This window comes from Lynx rufus, unplaced genomic scaffold (assembly GCF_022079265.1).
Source record: "Lynx rufus isolate CCGP_SWC_20201006 ecotype Redwood Valley unplaced genomic scaffold, mLynRuf1.p SCAF_11, whole genome shotgun sequence".
Classification (NCBI taxonomy): domain Eukaryota; kingdom Metazoa; phylum Chordata; class Mammalia; order Carnivora; family Felidae; genus Lynx; species Lynx rufus.
Window position 1 is genome coordinate 34,086,808 of NW_025814825.1, and position 22,675 is coordinate 34,109,482.

A 22,675-nucleotide genomic window follows, 5' to 3' on the forward strand; every position below is an offset into this window, starting at 1 on the left:
TAAGCCCCACATTGGGTGTAGATTACTTAAAAAGAAAATCTTTATTAAAAAGTGTGCAATGTGATGATTTGATATATGTGTACATTGTGAAAAGAGTCCTATTGGTGTGGGCCCATTTTATAATCAGGTTGTTTTCTTATTTTTGAGTTTTAAATGTTCTTTGCATCTTTTGTATAATAGTCCAAAAATGTCTTTTGCTAATATTTTCTCCCAATCTGTGGCTTATCTTTTCATTATCTTGACAGTGTCTTTCACAGAGCAGATAATTTTAGTTTTAATGAAGTCCAGCTTACTGATTATTTCTTTCATTTATTGTGCCTTTGGTGTTGTACCTCAAAAGTCATCACCAAATCTAGAGTCATCTAGATTTTTTCCTGTGTAGCCTTCTAGGAGTTTTGTAGTTTTATGTTTTACCTTTACATCTACAGTCCATTTTGAGTTCATTTTTGTGAAGGGTTTGTGTCTATATTAATTTTTTTTTGCCAAAAGCACTGAAATGCATATTATTAAATGAAAGAAGTCAATCTGAGAAGGGTAGTATCTCCACATCAAGATTTTAGCAGTATTTTTGGAATGATTACTGATTATAGATCAAATTATAGATTGTAGAATAAATATTAATTGTGGAATGAATAATGATTAATCAGTAAAAGTTTTTCAAAGCTCAAAATTCAGTGATTTCTGAAGTGATTAATAAGTGCAATTAATGAATAATCACTATCTCCTACTCTAGTTTTGTTTTATGACTTCCCTCAAGTATCTAAATCAATTATATAACCCTGACAATTATACAAATATTGGACAATTGTGTTTCTGATGGATAAAAACAGGATCTGCGATAAAACCACTGACAGCTAGACATGGCAGCACACAGGAAGAAAAATCTTCACTTTTGATAGAGAACAAAATATAGCTACATTTAGTCTTACTTGGGGTTTTTGCTTTAGTTTTTTTTTTTTTTAATGTTTATTTATTTTTGAGAGAGAGAGAGAAACAGAGTGTGAGCAAGGGAGGGGCAGAGAGAGGGAGACACAGAATCTGAAGCAGGCTCCAGGCTCTGAGCTGTCAGCACAGAGCCTGATGCAGGGCTCGAACTCATGAGCCATGAGATCATGACCTGAGGCGAAGTCGGATGCTTAACCAACTGAGCCACCTAGGCGCCCCTTGCTTTAGTTTTTTTAATCGCTAATGAAAGCTCTTTTTTAATCCACTAGAATATAAATAAATCCAGCGTCTTTACCAGCACAGACTAAGACACTTAACAGCACAGCGTCAGAATAAATATTTTTATGACCTCTTTCCTGTAGTAGGTTGAATGACGCCCTAAAAGACATCGCTTCCTAATCCTTGTGAATGTTACCTTATACAGCAAAAAAGGACTTTGCAAATGTGATTAAGAATCTTGATGTGGGAAGACTATCCCTGATTACCCAGGTAAGCCCTAAATGTAATCACATGTATTCTTACAAGAGAGAGTCAGAAGGAGATTTGACACAGAAGAGAAAAAAGGCACTGAGGCAGAGATTGGAGTGATATGCCATAAGCCAAGGAACGCTAGCAGCCACCAGAAGCTGGAAGGCACAAGGAACAGATTCTCCTCTAGAACTTCCAGAGGAGCTGGCCTTGCAGACACTTGATTTTGACCCCGTGAATTTGACTTCAGACTTCTGGCCTCCAGAACTGTGAAAGAATGGACATTTGGGTTGTATCTATTTTTTGGCTATTATGAATAATACTGCGATTGAACGTTTGTGTACCAATTTTTATGTAGATTTTTTTTTTTTCATTTCTACTGAGTATATATGCCTAGGAGCAGAATTGCTGGGTCACGTGGTAAGTCTAGGAACTGCCAGACTGTTTTGTGGGTGATTTTAGACTTCTGGCCTCTAGAACTGTGAAAGAATAAATTTCTGTTGTTTTAAACCACCAAGTTTGCAGTGATTTATTATATCAGCCATAGGAAACCAATATACCCCCTGAAATAAATCTGAAATAAAAATGCTTAGATTCTGGGGGCCCCTGGGTAGCTCAGCCAGTTAAGTGTCCAACTTCAGCTCAGGTTATGATCTCGTGGTTTGTAAGTTCAAGCCCTGCAAGGGGCTCTCTGCTGTTAGCATGCAGCCCACTTTTGAACCTCTGTCTCCCTCTCTCTCTGCCTCTCCCCTGCTCGCTCGTTCTCTCTCTCAAAAATAAATAAACATAAAAAAATACTTAGATTCTGGAATTCTACATATAACGTGCCTACAATCAAATGTCAGGGTAGAATAAAAACAAATTTTCAAGCAATTTACTTCCTCTGCACTCTTTTTTAGGATGTGCTCCACCTAAATAATGAAGTAAACCAAGAAAAAGTACACAAATGAGATCCAGAAAACATATCCAACCCAAGAAATAGGCAAAGGCAATTCCTGGGATAAAAAAGGAGGAAACACTGGGATGGCAGCTGGACTGCAGGTCTAGAGAGTAAGCAGTTCAATTAGAAACAACTTGAAACTGATAGATTTTTGATGTGTTGAGATGGGGGAAAACTTTACCGATAGGCTACTGAGTGCTGAAGGAAGAATTTGGAAAAGTACAAGGAAAAGTAAGCAAACAGAACCAGGCAGTTAGTAACTTTAGGGCAGACAGAAAGAGAACACAATCTCACTAGACTGAAATGCTCAGCTATGAATAGGCATAACAACCTAAATATATTTTGATTTAACAAATATTATAATATTGAATGTATGGGGGAGAGAAAGCAGAGGGGATCCTAACATTTCATAACTAAATCCTTATCTTCCATAACAGGAAGTCAATAAATAAAGTCTGAAGTTGAGTAACCAAACGATAACATTAGATACAAATTCCTTACAAAAATGGAAATGTGTAAGTGCTAGGAAAAATAGCTAAAACAAATTGAAAGTGGTTGCTTCTGGAGTAGAGGTTTGGAGGGACAGAGGCAGGGAAATACCTTTTTGTTATAAGCCACTTATAACTACTTAACTCTCAAAACAATGTCTATGTTTTATTTTAAGACAAATAAAAATCAATGAACTTATATAAGAAGTACACACTATTGAAAGGGAAATGCCAGACCAAACACATGGGCAGTGATGTTGCATTGGTAGAATCCAGGTTAACTATTATTAGAGTATTAAAAATAAGTTCTAATCATAGGCAGACTTTCAAAAGAGAAGTACTGATTAGTCTGAGAGGTTTGGGCTCTATTGGGGCAGTGCAAAATAACATACCAGGAAGAGCCACCTGCCTGATGTAACTCTTACAAATGTCCATAAGACCCTGGCTGTCTCCATTAGACTTAGTCTTGAGGACAGGCACTATAATATGGCCTATCTTTTCACCGCCTGGACCAGAGTTAAGTACCCAAGAAGGGTGTGATGAAAGTGGATGCATGTGCACTGAGAACAAGAGATAGGTGGGGGAGATAACAGTTAATAATCTGTGATTTGGAATCAGAAATAATTCCCAGTTCTTTCTCTGTCACTCATTAGCTGGATGAGTACAGACAATACACTTATTTGCCCTGAAAATAGTGAGAAATAATAGTCCCTACTTCAGAGAATTGTTCTGAGGATTAAATGAGATAATGCATACAAAACCTTTCATAGAATCTGACACATTGTAGCTCTAGATAAATGGAAGCTGTAACTATTACCAAATGGAGACCCTTGAATTTCTTGCATCAACCCAAATAACTGTTAATGTAAATATTTAGATATTTCCTGAGAAAAAAAGAAGAGATTAACTTTTTTTTTTTTTGTCTACTATGTGCCAGGCACTTTATACATATATTATTTTAATCCTTAAAATAATAGTAATCATTGGGGCGCCTGGGTGGCTCAGTCGGTTGAGCATACAGCTTCAGCTCAGGTCATGATATCATGGTTTGTGAGTTGGAGCCCCGCGTAGGACTATGTGCTGACAGCTCAGAGCCTGGAGCCTGCTTCAGGTTCTGGGTCTCCCTCTCTCTCTGCCCCTCTCTGTTCACACTTTCTCTGTCTATCTGTCTTAAAAACAAACATTTAAAAAATTAAAAAAAAACAACAAACCAGTAATCATTATTGTCTCCATTTTACAGATAAGGAAACCAAGGTTGAGAAAAGATTAAGTAATTTCCTTCCAGTATTTATTTATTTATTTTTTAACGTTTATTTATTTTTGAGAGACAGAGAGTGCAAGTGAGGAAGGGGTAGAGAAACACAAACAGAATCCAAAGCAGGCTGCAGGCTCTGAGCTGTCAGCACAGCGCCGAATGTACGACTCGAAATCATGAACCATGAGATCATGACCTGAGCTGAAGTAGGATGCTTAGTTGACTGAGCCACCCAGGAGCCCCTACATATATACATATACATATACACATATATACATATTATATATATATATACACACACACATATATATGTATATGTATATGTGTGTGTATATATATATATATACATATATATATAAACATTTATTTATTTTGAGAGAGAGACAGCATGCAATGGGGGGGGGGGTCAGAGAGAGACAGAGGGAGAGATAGAATCCCAAGCAGGCTCTGCAATGTCAGCGCAAAACCCCATGCGGGGCTTGATCTCACCAACTGTGAGATCATGACCAGGGCAGAAATCAAGAGTGGGACACTTAACCAACTGAGCCACCCAGGCGCCCTTACTACTCATATATTTATTGAGTGACTACTTTGTGTAAGGCTCTGTTCAAGAACATTAAGAAAACAACATTGAATAAGACAATCCATGGTCCCTGATGAAACCTATATTCCAGCAGGGTAGAGAGATGTACCTGACAATGTAATCACAGACTGCAATACGTGTTATGAAGGAAATAAGTAAGGTCTTGAAATGAGGCCTATGCTTTAGATAGGGTGGCCAGGAAAAGCCTTTTAAAAGAGAAAGTGGAGCTTAGATCTGAAGAATAAGAATGAGTCAGTCATGCAAAGAACCAAACTAAAAGGCAGAGTGTACAGCAAATGCAAAGGCCTGGAGACAAGAAAGCTTAGAAGCTCTGGAGCATGGTAGTGAGCTATGTGATTAGTAGCTGGAGTTGATGTTGGTATAGGCAATGTATCATGAAGGCCTCACAGGATATGGTAAGGAGTTTGGATTTTATTGTAAGTTCATTGAGAAGCTATTGAAAGATTTAAGAGTAAATGAAGGGCGTGATCGGGTTTTGGTTTTTTGGAGAGAGAGAGAGAGATGGGGGAGGGACAGAGAGACAGAGAGAGAGGGGAGAGAGAGAATCCCAAGTAGGCTCTGCACTGCCAGCGCAGAGCCCCACATGGGGCTGGGTTTCCCCTCCCTGAGATCATGACCTGAGCTAAAATCAACAGTCAGACGCCCGACTGAGCCACCCAGGCACCCTGATCGAATTATTTTAAAGGATCCTTCCCGTTGCTGACTGAATGCAGTGGGTAGAGGAGAAAACAGCAGAAGTAGGGAGACGTGTTAAGGACAGTGGTTCAGATTAGAGATAAAAGAGACTTGGCCTGGAGTGGTGGCGGAGGTGATAAAACTAACAGAAGTCCACTGGACAAGGTAGAATATGAAGGAATCAAAGATCTGGTTAGTGCCATGGGTCCAGATGAGAAAGATTAGGGTGGCTTTAAGGAGCATAACGAGTTCTGTTTTCAGCAGGTCCATTTTGAGATGCTGAGCTATGCATAAAGGTGACCAGAGATCCGAGCTGTATATACAATTGTCTCCTTGGGGGAATGCAGGAGGTTAATAAGTGGAGGAACACAAAGGCGCCTGAGAGTTTTCCATCTGGCCCTTACTTAAAAAGCTAAAACGATACCCAGTTTCCTGTGGGCTAAGTGTGGCCCACAAGCGCAGCTCCTTAAGCCGACTATAGCACAGGCCCACGACAGTTTTTCCCGGGCCTGGATGCCACACCTGAAGGGTCGAGTCTCTTCAAGCACCGCAAGGACGCTTGTAGGACGCCTACCGAAAGTCACAGGTTACCGATCGGGGGCGGGGCCCAGCGAGCGCGGCCTGCTGGGATTTGTAGGCTGACCGCGGCGGGCGCCTCCTTGAGCCTCCCGCGGACTGCGGCACCACGTAGGGGGAAGCGCGCCTTGAGCCTGCGTCAGTCCTTCCGGAAGAGTTGTCTGAAAGGGCGAGTACCGTACTGCCTTTTGCTTGGAATCACTTAACAATCACATTTCTCATCAGTTAAAGGATACATTCAGAGTTCTGAAAATGACACTTAACGCCCTTTTCATCGCAATTTGGTTACCCATGTAGCCTTATTTCTTAACACTTCCTAATTATTCAAGGCTACTCTAGACGCTGCCTCCGAGAAAAGGGCTCGCATTTGACCTCTGCCCTGTGCTTCCACAGCACTGTCTTACCATCCGCTAATAATAATTATAATCGTGGCCAGCTATCCTGATACTACATGTTCTAGTCTAAGGGATTTGCCCGCACTAGTTAATTCTCACACTACCTTCTAAGGTGGTCGCTATTGCTTCCATTTTGAAGATTTGGAAATCTTGGTTTATAGAGACGTTATGTAACTTGGGCAAGGTCGCGTTGAAGGGTCACACTGCTCACTCGTGCGTCTCTCCCTCTGGACCACGAGTTCCAGAAAGGTACGGACAGACCAGCTTTTTACTTTCCCGCGGGCCACGCCCCAAGGGCGGGGCTCTGGTGACGACACCCCGTCCCATGGTGCCTTGCGCGCCCGCGCTGCTATTGGTTCCGCGTCTCGGCTCCTTTTTCAAATTGAGGCGCCGAGTCGTTGCCTGGTTTCCTAGGCTTCGGGCGGAGACGACATCGCTGTTTCCGAGGCTCCCGCTAGTGCTAGTGCGGGACAGACGCCTCGGCGAGTCAGAGCTCCTGGTGGAGAGCGGGGACGTCGAGCTACTTGCGTGGGTTCCCCAGGCCACGCCAGTACCCGGCGGGGGAGGTGGGCATCTGGCCCGCGCCGGTCGCAGGACCCTCCCGCGCCCCCACGGCGCTCCAGTACGCGACCAGGTCTTGACTTTCCCGCGGTGATCGTCATGGCGTCCCAGCCGAATTCCTCCGCGAAGAAGAAAGAGGAAAAGGGGAAGAACATCCAGGTGGTGGTGAGATGCAGGTAGGGCGAACCCGGCAGGATTCGGAGTGCCGGGCTTTGCTGCTGGGCTCCCTTCTGTGCTGTCAGGAGAGTGGAATTTTGATTGTAGTTTCTGGGCGGTGCAGACCTGCCTGTCTCATAGTTCCTCTAAATGCTGTTCTATAAAATGACACCAGATTGCTGTGAGGAGTAAATTAGTGTCTGTTTCAGAAGAAAGGATATTCGTATTGGAGGTTATAGTTTGATTTGCAATTCAGGAGAATTTGATCGCCGTTCTTCATGGAAAAGTATGTTGTTTTTAAAAAACTAATGACAGCAGAGATTTAGGTGTCACTTTTACATTCCACTTCTTGTAGTTTGTCAGTTTGGAAATAAGACTGTATACCTACTTTGCAGATGGTCCTGATGTTGAGATTACCGGCCTCTCCATCATCTCTCAAAACATAACCGATCACTTGTTCTCTTTATTTTTGATGCAATATTTTCTTCATCCCTACTAAATAAGGAAACACCACTGTATTTAAAATTTAAAGGTTGTTATAGAGTGAGTTTCTGTTTTTAAAAGGAGACAGCTTAAGCCACTATAGCTTTCTGATTGTACTGCAGCTTGGTCTTCCCTAAACCAAAGAAGACAGTTTTTTCAGGGTGAGCGGATGGAGGTGTTCAACTCTCCCCAGATTGATTTCCAAATAACTTCCCAATTTTGAAATTAGCCAGTAGAGAGAGAACATGCTTGTTATATAAACTGTTGCTTAGAGATTGATTTATTCAGCTTTTTAGAAGCCGTCCACAGTTTACTGTTGTATGTGTGTGTTTTGTGTGTGTTTTTGTTGCTCTTTTTAAAATTCTACTGTCAGCAACTTTTCTGTAAATACAAAAGTATTCTAAATCTTTTTTTTTTAAGGTGATTTTTTAAATGTATGCAACAAACTTTCTTAAGTTACTGCCTTCTCAGCTTTGGTGACTTGAATTGTAGAAGTCAGCTGTAATAGCTGGCTTTCTAAACTAGGTGTCAGAGAGGAAATTCGGTGGTAACCTTAAGTCCGGCCAATTACCAGCTGTACTTGAGAGTTTCTCTTAATAGTTACTTGTTTTGGGGCGCCTGGGTGGCGCAGTCGGTTAAGCGTCCGACTTCAGCCAGGTCACGATCTCGCGGTCCGTGAGTTCGAGCCCCGCGTCGGGCTCTGGGCTGATGGCTCAGAGCCTGGAGCCTGTTTCCGATTCTGTGTCTCCCTCTCTCTCTGCCCTTCCCCCGTTCATGCTCTGTCTCTCTCTGTCCCAAAAATAAATAAACGTTGAAAAAAAAAATTAAAAAAAAAATAGTTACTTGTTTTGAAGATTGAAAAAAAAAAAAAATTAACAGCCCATAATAGAAACGCAGATTTTTAGATTATGTTGATCGTTTATTAAGGCCCGACAGTAATGCTTTCTCTGCGTGGCTTTATTTTCTTTAATTTTCTTTTTTATTGTTAGTTACAAAATATGTCAGACCTGTAAAAGTTATGGAGAATAAAGTAACAAACATCTGTGTATCCATCACCCATATTAGAAACAGACCAATCATTACAGTTTGAGCCCCATTGTTTCCCTTTCCAGCCCCCTTCCTCAGTCCCAAGAATTAAACATTATTTATTATCCCCATTCATTTCAAGTCTTACCAAAAAGAGGTTTCTTTTACTTTGTCACTAATGAAAAGTGCTTTGGTTGTGACTATTTACAATAATTTTTGTATGAGGATGTTTTTCTTTTCATGCTTTCTTTTTCAAATATCTTTCCTAGTGCGGATATGTCCTTAAGCTTTAGTAAACAATTTACGAGGCCCTTGTCGTTGTTAAACCTTTTCTGTAAAGGGCTCAGATAGTGAATATTTTAGGCTTTGCAAACCACATGTAGTCTCTGGTCACATATTCTTCCCTGATTTTTTGTTTTGTTTTGTTTTTCAGTTTTACATTTTTAATTGGCACAGTTTATTGTAACCTAAGAGGTCAGCGAGATTTCAAGAGGTGGCTTATTACCTTATTACAATGAATATAACCTTTTGTGATCTTTACTTGCTTTTTAAAAATTTTTTAATGTTTATTTTTGAGAGAGGGCTCACACGTGCATGTGCTCTTGTGTAAGGGGGGAGGGGTAGAGAGAGGGGACAGAGAATCCCAAGCAGGCTCTGTGCTGACAGCAGAGAGCCCAATGTGGGGGCTTGAACTCACCTGAGCCAAACGAATTCAGACACTTAACCCACTGAGCCACCCAGGCTCCCCAGTGATGTTCTTTACTTGTATTATAACTTTAGGAAGAAAATTTATTTTTTTATTTTTTTTATTTTATTTTTTTTTAACGTTTATTTATTTTTGGGACAGAGAGAGACAGAGCATGAACGGGGGAGGGGCAGAGAGAGAGGGAGACACAGAATTGGAAACAGGTTCCAGGCTCTGAGCCATCAGCCCAGAGCCCGACGCTGGGCTCGAACTCACGGACCGTGAGATCGTGACCTGGCTGAAGTCGGACGCTTAACCGACTGCGCCACCCAGGCGCCCCTAGGAAGAAAATTTTTTAGTCGACCTATACACAGCTCAAGAGAAAGCTATAATTTCTGGAGTTGAGGAACTGATGGTTCATATATAGAGAAATTTTAATAAGGAAATAGGCTTTGATATATGTATACACAAAGACAACACACATGCAAAACATTCTTTCCCCTTGTATAAGTGTACAGGTTAGCATAAATTCTATTAAGAACATAATAGAGGGGCCCCGGGTGGCTCAGTCAGTTGAGCGTCTGACTCGATTTTGGCTGAGGTCATGATCTCACAGTCGTGGGATTGAGCCCCCAAGGTGGGCTCTGCACTGACAGCGAGGAGCCTGCTTGGTATCCTCTCTCTCCCCATCTCTCTCTGCCTCTCCCCCGGCTCACACTCTTGTCTCTCTCAAAATAAACTTAAAAAAAAAAAAAAAAAGACTGTCATATAAAGGTTTTATGATTTAAGTCAGTCTTGCATTTTATTTTTTTTTCAACGTTTTTTTTTTTTTTTTTTTATTTTTGGGACAGAGAGAGACAAAGCATGAACGGGGGAGGGGCAGAGAGAGAGGGAGACACAGAATCGGAAACAGGCTCCAGGCTCCGAGCCATCAGCCCAGAGCCCGACGCGGGGCTCGAACTCACGGACCGCGAGATCGTGACCTGGCTGAAGTCGGACGCTTAACCGACTGCGCCACCCAGGCGCCCCAGTCTTGCATTTTAATCTAGACAAGTGCTTTAGTAATTTAGATCTGAGCCCATATGAATAATTCATATATATAAAAGTATATAAATATGTTTTTTTCTTAAAGTTTATCTTGAGAGAGAGAGAGAGAGCGAGAGCATGCACAAGCAGGGGAGGGGCAGAGAGAGAGGGAGAAAGAGAGAATCCCAAGCAGGCTTCACCCTATCAGTGTGGAGCCCGACATGGGACTCATCCCACAAACCATGAGATCATGACCTAAGTCAAAATCAAAAGTCACATACTCAACCAACTGAGCCACCCAGGTGCCTCCCACCTCTATATATTTAAAATAACATCTATCCACCAAGCTCTACCTCAGGGACTTTGCAATTTCACTCTGCCTAGAAAGCTTTCCCATCAAAATAGCTGTAAGACTCCCTCACTTTCTAGATTCTGCTTAAGTATCATTAAATATCAGAGAAACCTTCCCTGACCATCCGAAAATAGTAATAGCAACTGCCTATTTCCCCCCATCATCACTTCCAATCCCATTTAGTTTGGCTTATTTATTTTCATTTCTAATTTATCAGTATCTAAATTATCTTTGTATAACACTAAGATAAAAGCTCCCTGAGAATAAGAAGTTGAGTGTTTTGGGTTTTTTTTAAACTTGGTTTTGTTCACTTCTCTATCCTCAGTTTTATCATATAGTGAGTAGTTGATAAATATTTATGGAATGAACAAATAAATGTAATAGAACTGTAGTGAGGCCAACAAATCGATGGGTTTGTTAGCATCACCAGCAGGAACCTAGCAATTTCTAGTTAGAGAGGTTTGGTTAGGAATATGGTGGCTTGGCAGTACTATTTATCATAGTACAAATAGTTCCTAAAGCTGCTCGGAGTTTTGATAACTTTTAGGAATGTGTGATATGTGTGAATATCTACTGCTCAGTTGTGACATCTCAATGGTATTCATTTGGTTAACTTAATTACACATCCAGGCAAAGAAATTAGTTGAGAGATGCTAGGAATGGTAGACATTGAAAGAGCTTTAACCACACGAGAGCAATTCATTCTAGTTGATACTCTTGGCCTACCAGAAAGTTGGTTTTGACCAAGTTTTGTTGAACTGTTAATAATCCTGCATGCCATGGGTTATGTGCATTGTGTAGGTTTCATTACATTTGACAGTTGATAGCATCACTATATATTATCTGAGAGTTGCTGAGTTAAATTTCCCAGAATCACAAATTTGATCTTATGACCATCAAAAAATGCTAGGGATGGGGCATGCCAAAGAGTGTTGAGATACCCTTTTTAAAATAAATAGCAACGTAGTTTGTCTAGTGATGAAGGGAAAGATAATTTCCTATTTGGCATTTCCTTTCATAATATGTGATACTGAGTGGGAAAAATGAACTCAGGTTAAGAGTACATCTCTCTCTTTGGTCCAGATGTGTGTTAAGTATATAAATATCTGATGGATGCCTCTGTATGTATTATGGTTCTTTTCAGCTCTTCCATTATTCCCCTTAGGGTGACATTTATTAAGCTGTGTAGTTTAACAGATATTAGAATGCCGGTTATGTACCAAGCATTGTGGTAGCCACTGGGAAATGGTAAACTAAACAGGATTTATTTTCCTGTGCAGTGAGTTTGGTACTATTACTCAGCCCCATTTTTCAAATGGGAAATTTGTATACACTGTATACAAATCAAGATCAAGAATCCTTACTCTAAATGGATAAAGAAGATATGGTATATATATATACACACATATATACATACATACGTGCATACGTACATACATACACTGGAGTATTACTCAGCAATCAAAAAGAATGAAATCTTGCCATTTGCAAGTACGTGGATGGAACTAGAGGGTATTATACTAAGTGAAATTAGTCAGAAAGGCAAATATATGACGTCACTCATATGAGGACTTTAAGACACAGAACAGGTGACCATAAGGGAAGGGAAGCAAAAATAATATAAAAACAGGGAGGGGGACAGGGGCACCTGGGTAGCTCCGTCGGTTGAGCATCCCACTTTGGCTCAGGTCATGATCTTGCGGTCCGTGAGTTCGAGCCCAGCATCGGGCTCTGTGCTGACAACTCAAAGCCTGGAGCCTGCTTCAGATTCTGTCTCCCTCTCTCTGCCCCTCCCCCACTCATGCGCGCATGCGCTCGCTCTCGCGCGCGCTCTCTCTCTCTCTCTCTCTCTCTCTCTCTCAAAATAAATAAGCTTTAAAAAAAAACGGGACAAAACATAAGAGACTCTTAAATATGGAGAACAAACAGAGGGTTACTGGAGGGGTTGTGGGACGGGGGGTGGGCTCAATGGGTAAAGGGCATTAAGGAATCTGCACCTGAAATCATTGTTGCGCTACATGCTAACTAATTTGGGTTTAAATTAAAAAAAAATAATAATAATGTAAAAAAAAAAAAAAAAAGAATCCTTACTCTATTGAAAGCCCAAGGAGGAATTTCACTTACGTTTCTTCCTCTGGGCGTCTTTCCTATCACTTATGTATGATTCCCCTACCCCTCCCTGTCCCAATCAAGACACTAAATTTTTGCTTTGTGTTCCAACAGCACCCTTTACATATTCTTTCTAAACATTACCTCTTTTATAACCATTTGTTTTGTTACTATTCCCCCTTGACCTCACAGTGTTGTGAGGACAAACTGAGTTAACACATGTGAAGCATTTAGAATAGTGAGTACCAAGGCACCTGGGTGGCTCTGTTGGTTAAGCATCTGACTTAAGCATCTCTGCCCCTCCCCTGCTCATGCGCGCGCGCTCTCTCTCTCTCTCTCTCTCAAAAATAAACATTAAAAAAAGACAGAATAGTGAATACCTGGCACATAGTAACTACTCAATGTATTAGTCATTATTATATTTTTTAAAATTTTTAATGTTTTTTATCATTGAGAGACAGAGAAAGACAGATCATGAGCAGGGGAGGGGCAGAGAGAGAGGGAGACACAGAATCTGAAGCAGGCTCCAGGCTTTGAGCTGTCAGCACAGAGCCCGACGTGGGGCTCAAACTTCTATACCCCGAGATCATGACCTGAGCCGAAGTCGGATGCTTGACTGACTGAGCCACCCAGGCGTCCCAGTCATTATTTTTATCTACTTTTTATCTTATGCCAGTTGTTCACTCTCAGGTTAGTATTTCAAACACAAATGGGGTTAGTAATTTGAACACAAATCTCTCTACTACATTATAACCTAACTTTCTCAGATTCTAAGAATAGTAGAAATACAATTCTAAAAAATAAGTTTGGCATTTTTTACAAGTTAATTCTGTTAGCATCTACTCTCAAAACTGTCAGAATTATAATGTTTTACATAACTTTGAAAATTAAAAAAAACGATTTTTTATTTCTGGGGGTTAAGACTTAAAATTCTGCCATCTGCTTTAGCAGTATCATTCAGTAGTACCCCATGTAATCCCTGTTACCAACAGTGTAGTCAAAAAACTTCAATTTGGGGGCGCCTCGGTGGCTCAGTTGGTTAGGCGGCCGACTTCAGCTCAGGTCATGATCTCGCGGTCCGTGAATTCAAGCCCCGCGTCGGGCTCTGTGCTGACAGCTCAGAGCCTGGAGCCTGTTTCAGATTCTGTGTCTCCCTCTCTCTGACCCTCCCCTGTTCATGCTCTGTCTCTCCCTGTCTCAAAAATAAGTAAAACATTAAAAAAAAATAAATAAAAAACAAAAAAAAAACTTCACTTTGTTGTTGTCTAAGGTATTAATGACAATGTCATTTGTAACCGGAAAACTAAGAGTTTTTTCAGTAACTTTGTATATTTCTTTTTATAGACCATTTAATTTGGCAGAGCGGAAAGCTAGCGCCCATTCTGTAGTGGAATGTGATCACGTACGAAAAGAAGTTAGTGTACGAACTGGAGGATTGGCCGACAAGAGCTCAAGGAAAACATATACTTTTGATATGGTACCTACTTCTTTAAATGCTGTAACTCCTGTATTTACAATGTAAAATTAGCCTCGTATACTATTTCCTCTAGGTTCTAGTGTCAATTCCAAGTTTCAGTTACTCTTTGAGCTGTCAAATGGTTTCTAGTGGGCTGAATGAGTTAATCTATTAAAAACAAAATTCTTAAAGTGAGTAATTTTGACATATTTTTTTCCCTGAAGATTGCTCTGATTTTTTTTTTTTTTTTTGGGGATAGGTTTTTGGAGCGTCTACTAAACAAATTGATGTTTACCGAAGTGTTGTTTGTCCAATTCTGGATGAAGTTATTATGGGTTACAATTGCACTATTTTTGCGTGAGTGAAACACTATTTTTCAAATTGATGAAAAAGTTTAGATGCATGTATTTGTTTTTTGTGTTTTTTTTTAACACTTTTAAAAATTTTGACAGATACGGCCAAACTGGCACTGGAAAAACCTTTACAATGGAAGGTGAGAGGTCACCTAATGAAGAGTACACTTGGGAGGAGGTATTTACTGTTTATACCAGGTTTCTATCTCTAAAATGGCTGAAATATAACTTAATATAACATGAGTGAAGACCTCTTTCTTGAAATAGAGAAGATCAGCGTACCATGTCAAACATGAATGTAGGATAAACTATATGATATGGTTCTTGTTTAAGAAACATAGTCTCATTGGGAGAGAAAGAATCAATACATATGGCACAGTTAAGTGACAAGACAGAATAGTTGGAGCAGAATATTGTGGAGGGGTGCCTGGGTGGCTCAGTTGGTTGAGCATCCAACTTCAGCTTAGGTCATGATCTCACAGCTTGTGAATTCAAGCCCTGCATCAGGCTCTGTGCTGACAGCTCAAAGCCTGGATCCTGCTTTGGATTCTGTGACTCCCTCTCTCTCTGCCCTTCCCCTGCTCGTGTTGTGTCTCTCTCTCAAAACTAAATAAACATTAAAGAAAAATTTTTTTTAAATAAAAAAAGAATATTGTGGAAAAGCGGCATGTGAGTAGGGCTTGCAAGGGAAGACTTTGCAGTGTGGAAATGAGTCTCCTCAAGATAGCATAGCAAGGGGCAGCATGGTACTTTAACAATGATGACCTTGAGTGTTCAAGAAATTAAGATCACTGTATTCTTGGATACTGTAAAAAGCACATAGTACATTTCACAAAGATATCCATCAAGTGTGTTTAAGTGAGGTTTCTTTTAATGTTTACTTATTTTTGAGAGAGAGCGAGGGAGCAGGGGAGGGGCAGAGGGAGAGAGGGACAGAGGATCCAAAGCAGGCTCCATGCTGACAGCAGAGAACCCAACATGGGCCTTGAACCCACAAACCGTGAGATCATGACCTAAGCTGAAGCTGGACGCTTAACCGACTAAACCACCCAGGCGCCCTTGTTTAAGTGCGTTTAATGACTAAGTTAAGTTTCCAAATTATTAACATTTAGGTTGATCCTTTTTTCTAGTGGTTACACTGTTGAGGCATTAACTTGGAGCATGGATAATGAAGTTATGGAATTGTAACCATAGGAAATAAGGAATAGGCTTAAAGTACAGTTTCAAAATTTAGAGATTCATAATAGTTTTATAAAAGATGCTTAAATATTTTAAAAACGTGTTTATGTTAGAGTTAGGGAATACACTGTTACACGGGCCACTTTTCTGTTAAGATGGTAGTATTATGTTCTCATGAGAAAAGTTAGAATTACTAAACTTGGTTTTATAAGTAGCTTAATTTGGTTGGTTTCTATGGCATGAAGTGGCTGATAGGACAGATTTGTGGAAGGAATGAAGAAGAATAGTTACTGTTGAATAAATTCTTATAAATGACTTTGCTTCTCTAATACTCAGTTCGTTTCTTTTTTAAACTTGTTTTAGTGGAATTTAGATTATACACCTAATGAACAATTTATACAATTTATAATAAAGTTTGATGAAAAGGGATTGATATAAAAAATATAAATAGATAAACTGGTTTTAGCATATTTGTGTTTAAATATATCATGAAGGAGGCCCTTACCATATGTGTTTTAACCGCCATAGTAAATGGATGGCATTCTTCCCTTATTTTAATCCTTATTAATATTATGGTTTCAGGATCCCTTGGCTGGTATAATTCCACGTACTCTGCATCAAATTTTTGAGAAACTTACTGATAATGGTACTGAATTTTCAGTCAAAGTGTCTCTGTTGGAAATCTATAATGAAGAACTTTTTGATCTCCTTAATCCATCTTCTGATGTTTCTGAGAGACTACAGATGTTTGATGATCCCCGTAACAAGGTAACTCAGTCTTTGAGAATGGAATGTATCCAGATTTTAATGTGTGATGCTTTGAGAAGCCAGAATATATATATATATTTTACCAATCTGATGGATGCTCTTTTCATTTTTGGTCAGAGGGGGGTGATAATCAAAGGTTTAGAAGAAATTACAGTGCACAACAAGGATGAAGTCTATCAAATTTTGGAGAAGGGGGCAGCAAAAAGGACAACTGCAGCAACTTTGATGAATGCATACTCTAGGTAAGAAAACCATTGTCTTCCCCCCACTGCTCCGTTTTCTTTTTCATGGGGGAAGTCAAATTGGGGTGAGTCATGGTATGTGAGTCACACAGCTAGATTATATGCTAGATTTCATGCTTTAGTAATTGACTTGAGATTTATAGGGGAACACCAGTATTGGAAGAATGTTGAAAGGAGAACAAAGAGAAGTTGATATTAGAGCAGAAGTTTTAAACTTTTTAGATTATTTTTTCTCGAATGAAATCGTACATGGAAGCCTTGATTAACTGCTGATAATGTGGCTGCTATAGTTGATGTGGGGGTGGGATGCTTAGAGGCTTACCTCCTTAGCCTCATGAAGGTTTTCCCTGAGCATTTTTCTGGGGCCCCAGTGGATACCTAGAACAAAGTTTGAAAGCACCTGTTTTTTTTGTTGTTGTTTGTTTGTTTGTGATTTTTAAATGTTTCTTTATTCTTGAGAGAGAGAGAAAGAGCATGAGCCAGGGGAGGGGCAGAGAGAGAGGGAGACACAGAGTCTGTAGCAGGCTCCAGGCTCTCTCTGAGCTGTCAGAACAGAGCCTGATGTGGGGCTTGAACTCACAAACCATGAGCTCATGACCTGAGTTGAAGTTGGATGCTTACCCGGCTGAGCCACCCAAGTGCCCCATGAAAGCACTTGGTTTAAATAAGGATTAGAAGAAAGAGAATTTCATTTAATTTTTCCCCAGCTTTATTGCAGTATGATTGATAAAAATTATATATGTTTAGATTGTGCAACATGATTTAAACATTTTTCAGATGACTTCATTTTAATGTAGGAATATATGGTCACTAACGCTGGCTTTCTGGGGTACAAAGGGGCATATTGATAGCACCCCTTATAGGATAAATCCCAAATTCTAGAAAAGCAGTTTACTGCGTCAGGTGATTTCTTTTTCTGCTGGTCTTTGAAGGAAGCATCAGAGTGTAATTACAGGAGCTATGGATTGGGAGTTAGATATTTGTGTTTAGGTCTAGTTCTGCAGTTAACCAAACATGTGACTTCAGGTAAATAAGTGAACTTATCTATCACTTTCCCTGACCTACAAAATGATTATTAGAACTAAATCTCAGGGCACTTGGCTGGCTTAGTCAGGAGAATGTGCTGTGCTTGATCTTAGAGTCATGAGTTCGAGCCCCACGTTGGGTATAAAGATTACTTAAATAAAACTTAAAAAAAAAACACAAAAAACTAGATCTCTTATTTCTTTGCTCCCTTGTAATTAGAAATTTCTACAACTCTTAAAAAAATGTATGTATTAGGGGTGCCTGGGTGGCACAGTTGGTTGAGTTTTTGTCTTTGGCTCAGGTCACGATCTCATGGTTCGAGTTTCAGCCCTCCTCGCACATGCACTCTCAAGAAAAAAAGAAAAAAAAATGTTTAAGTAATCTCTACCACACATGGGGCTCGAACTTACAGCCCCGAGATCAAGAGTCGCATGCTCTACTGACTGAGCCAGCCAGGTGTCCCTGATTTTATAATTTTAATTAAGTTTTCCTATAACAACTTTCCATTTAAAAAAATTATATAGAATTTGGAGGAATGAGTTTAAGACTAGGTAATATTTCTTTTCTCTAAATACCTTTCTTTGATATAAATTCCTATTTTTCATAAATTTGTGTAATTTAGGACTCCTTTTTATGTATGTAGACTGGAGTAAAAATTTCTTTATGAATGTATGTGGTAAAGTGAAGGAAAACAATTCAGTTGTCTAGAATCAGAGTTGACTTCTATGCTTAATTGCATTAATTCCATACTCTTGGATTAGGAATGGGTAAATAATAGTAGAAAAATGTGAAATGTATATTGTAATTCAGATCTATAATTTGCTTATATTTTTTCCATGTCCTTCCCCTTTTCTGTAATTTTAAATAATAAAATATGATACTTAAAAATTTTCCAAGTAGCATGCAAAGTACAAATAAGAAAATTGAAAATTACCATATTCCCTACCACCCATCAGTGACATAAACAAACATAATGATGTTCACCAAGTGGCATTGATACAAGAAGGAAAGATGTCTAGGTTGTCTGTATAACTTTTGTATCCTTCAGATATAAGCTGAATGTGAGTACATATCATAAGATAGACATTGGAACAGTTTATGGTCTACTGATGATTATCTTGCAGTGTTTTGGTAATCACTGCTATTTACCATTTCTGCTTCTCAAGAGACGGTGTTAACTATTTCTGATGGCAGTCTCAAAGCAGAGCAATGCATTTTTACAACAGGCAAGTAATTTAAAGCAAGTAATCTATGGCTTGTGTGGTGGTGTTTGAATTTATGGTAATGACATATTTCAAGAGGTTCTTATAAATAGGAAGATCAATTGCAAGCCTTTTCCTCTGACGTCCCAGGCAAATATCTCAATCCTACTCCATGTCCAGCTTTTAGAGGTCTGAGGATTCTAGTTCCCGAGTCTATTAGGGTGTTTACAGGTAGTCTCTTATTGGTGTCTCCTCTGCAGACAGCAGGTACAAGAAGGCAAAAACCTAAGCATTGTTTTATCTTCCTCCCCTCCATCTTCCAAAACCTTATTAATGTCTCCTGTCTGATACTATCTTTCTCTATCTTGTGGATTTTGGTCTTTCTTTGCTGTTTTCAGTATTTTATAGAAAGCAAATAATATTTTACATTATAACGATTGGGCAACCTGATCTTGTTTTCTAGTCGTTCCCACTCAGTTTTCTCTGTTACAATACATATGAAAGAAACTACAATTGATGGAGAGGAGCTTGTTAAAATTGGAAAGTTGAACTTGGTAAGCATCTACCTTAATACCACTGCTGTTTCTTTCTTTTCTTTTTTTTCTCCAGTTTTGTTGAGGAATAATTGACAAATAAGATTATATATTTAAGTATACAATGTGATGATTTGATATATGTATGCTTTGTGAAATGATTACCATAATCAGGTTAATTATCATATCCTTCACCTCACATACTTTTTTTTTTTTTTGGTGGTGAGAATGCTTAGGTCTACTCTCTTAGTAAATTTCAGTATAGTATTATTATTATATTTAAATTGTATTTTAATGTTTATTTTTAAGAGAGAGGGAGTGCAAGTGGGGGAGGGCAGAGAGAGAGAGAGAGAGAGAGGGAGACACAGAATCCAAAGCAGGCTCCAGGCTCTGAGCTGTCTGCACAGAGCCTAATGTGGGGCTTGAACTCAAGAACTGGGAGATCATGACATTAGCCAAAGTCGGATGCCTAACTGACTGAGCCACCCAGGTGCCCCAGTATAGTGTTATTAACTGTAGTCATCGTAGTGTACATCATATCCCCAGAACTTGAATTCATCTTATGACTGAAGGCTTGTACCCTTTGACCAGCATCTCCTTCTCCCCCACTTTCCTGCTCTGGTAATCATCATTCTACTCTCTGTTTCAGTGAACTTTCTTTTTTTTCTCCCGGATTCTACATATAAATACAATCATGCAGTCTTTGTCCTTCCCTGGCTTATTTCACTTTGTATTATGTTCTCTAGGTTAATCCATGTTGTTGCACATGGCAAGATTTTCTTCTTTCTCATGACTGAATAATATATTCCATTGTGTGTGTGTATATATATGTACACCATATCTTCTCTATTCATTCATCAATGGACGCTGATTATTTTCATATCTTGACTATTGTGAATAATGCATCGAACATGGGAGTGCAGATATCTCTTTGAGATACTGATTTCATTTCCTTTGGATAATATACATAGTAATGGCATTGCTGGATCATATAGTAGTTTTTTTCAACTGTTTCATTTTTGACTACCTCATAGAGCAGCCTGAAATTTTATATTTCTAGATAATATACTTGTAGTCACTAGGTTATTAGTTTTGTAATGGGTTGTTAATTACAGAAAAATTATTTTGTTGGCTATTAAATATATGTAAGAATGAAAGTCTTTGTGTCCAAATCCAGTGGAACTGACAACTTACTTTTATTTTTGAAATTCAAGGTTGATCTTGCGGGAAGTGAGAACATTGGCCGTTCTGGAGCAGTTGACAAGAGAGCTCGGGAAGCTGGAAATATCAACCAGTCCCTGTTGACTTTGGGAAGGGTTATTACTGCTCTTGTAGAAAGAACACCTCATGTTCCTTATCGAGAATCTAAATTAACTAGAATCCTCCAGGATTCCCTTGGGGGCCGTACAAGAACATCTATAATTGCAACGATTTCTCCTGCATCCCTCAATCTTGAGGTAAGCCCTTTGAAAGGTATCTGTAAGTGTAGTAAGTGTAATTCTTATTTAGCTATCACATAGTTTAAAAGTTCATTAATTGGCTTCATTCATTCTATGCGAGAGTAAAAAGAATCTGGGTATCACACACGTGCACATAGAGGAGGATGCCACTGTAAAAACTGTCTTCCTCTTTTCTGGCATAGTTTCTTTTTAAAAAAAAAATTTTTTTTATGTTTATTTATTTTTGAGAGATAGAGAGACAGATCACACGGAGGGGAGGGGCAGAGAGAAAGGGAGACACACAATCTGAAGCAGGCTCTAGGCTCTGAACTGTCAGCACAGAGCCCAACACAGGGCTCAAACTCACGAACTGCGAGATCATGACCTAAGCCAAAGTCAGACACTTAACTGACTGAGCCACCCAGGTGCCCCTCCTGGCAGAGTTTTTAATCTTAAAAAAGAAAACAATTACTTAATGGCTTTTCTCACACAGTCTTCAAAGAAATTGCTATGGTCATTAGCAGTAGATGGGTTACATGGGATATGGAGATTGAATTGAGGACTTAAAAGTGGGTTAAGTGAATGCTAGTGTTGTAGAAGCTACTTAAGAGGGCAGCAAAGATGGGGTTGGATGTGTGGGAATAGGTGGTAAAACCAAGAGAAGCAACAAAGATGGTGAAATCTCTTATTTTATATTGTGGCCACTTCCTTTGAATGGAGTTAGAAAAGCTTATAGAGGTCTCTAACTCCCCTTTCATTTTATTTATTTTTTATTTATTTATCTTAATATTGATTTACTTTTGAGAAAGAGGGCACAGAGAGAGGAGACAGAGGATCTGAAGCAGGCTCTGCGATGATGGCAGAGAGCCCGATGCAGTGCTTGAACCCACAAACTGTGAGATCATGACCTGAGCGGAAGTCAGACACTCAACTGACTGAGCCACCCAGGTGCCCCTCCCTTTTCATTTAAAAATAAACCTCTTTACTGAGATAAAATTCACATACCATACAATTCACTCATTAAAAGTATATAGTTCAGTGACTTTAATATGTTTGCGGGACCCTGCAGTCATCACCACATTCCAATTTTAGAACATTTTTATTACCCCAAAAAGAAACTTTGTAATCCATTAGTAATCACTTCCCATTTGCTCTCACTCCCAGCCCTACCTCAGTACTAACCTACTTTTTTAATCTATAGATTTGCCTAGTCTGGACATTTCATTCCATTTAGGAATTGTGCAATAAGTTTTCTTTTGTGACTGGCTTCTTATACTTAGCATAATGTTTTCAGTGTTCATCCATGTGGGTAGCATGTATCAATGCTTCATCCCTTTTTGTAGATGAGTAATATTCCATTGTATGGATATAGGACATTTTGTTTATTCGTCAGATGATGGAATCCATTGAGTGTGAAAACTAACATAAAAAATGAATAGGTCAGGGGTGCCTGGGTGGCTCTGTCAGTAAAGCATCCAACTTCAGCTCAGGTCATGATCTCAGTTTGTGAGTTCAAGCCCCGCATTGGGTTCTGTGCTGACAGCTCAAAGCCTGGAACCTGCTTCAGATTCTGTGTCTCCCTCTCTCTCTGTCCCTCTCCTGCTCACACTCTGTCTCTCTCAAAAATAAATAAACATTAGAAAAAAATTAAAAAAAATTATTAGGTCAAATTATTTTAAAGTTGAAGACCCTGAAAATTGGAAAAAAAGGGAAAAAGGATGTTTTGAACAAAT

General features: G+C 39.4%; 1 protein-coding gene across 1 annotated transcript in view; it reads left to right on the forward strand.

The window, feature by feature from the left end:
* The first annotated feature begins 6,823 nt into the window (after window positions 1-6,823).
* KIF11 (kinesin family member 11) overlaps window positions 6,824-22,675 on the forward strand; it is a 45,100-nt gene continuing 29,248 nt past the window's right edge. Inside the window, exons 1-8 of the mRNA XM_047073171.1 lie at window positions 6,824-7,083; window positions 14,089-14,221; window positions 14,460-14,557; window positions 14,653-14,731; window positions 16,315-16,500; window positions 16,618-16,742; window positions 19,434-19,524; window positions 20,718-20,960. Coding sequence (XP_046929127.1) covers window positions 7,007-7,083; window positions 14,089-14,221; window positions 14,460-14,557; window positions 14,653-14,731; window positions 16,315-16,500; window positions 16,618-16,742; window positions 19,434-19,524; window positions 20,718-20,960 — 1,032 coding nt within the window. The 5' untranslated portion in view covers window positions 6,824-7,006. The remainder of the gene's footprint in view (window positions 7,084-14,088; window positions 14,222-14,459; window positions 14,558-14,652; window positions 14,732-16,314; window positions 16,501-16,617; window positions 16,743-19,433; window positions 19,525-20,717; window positions 20,961-22,675) is intronic.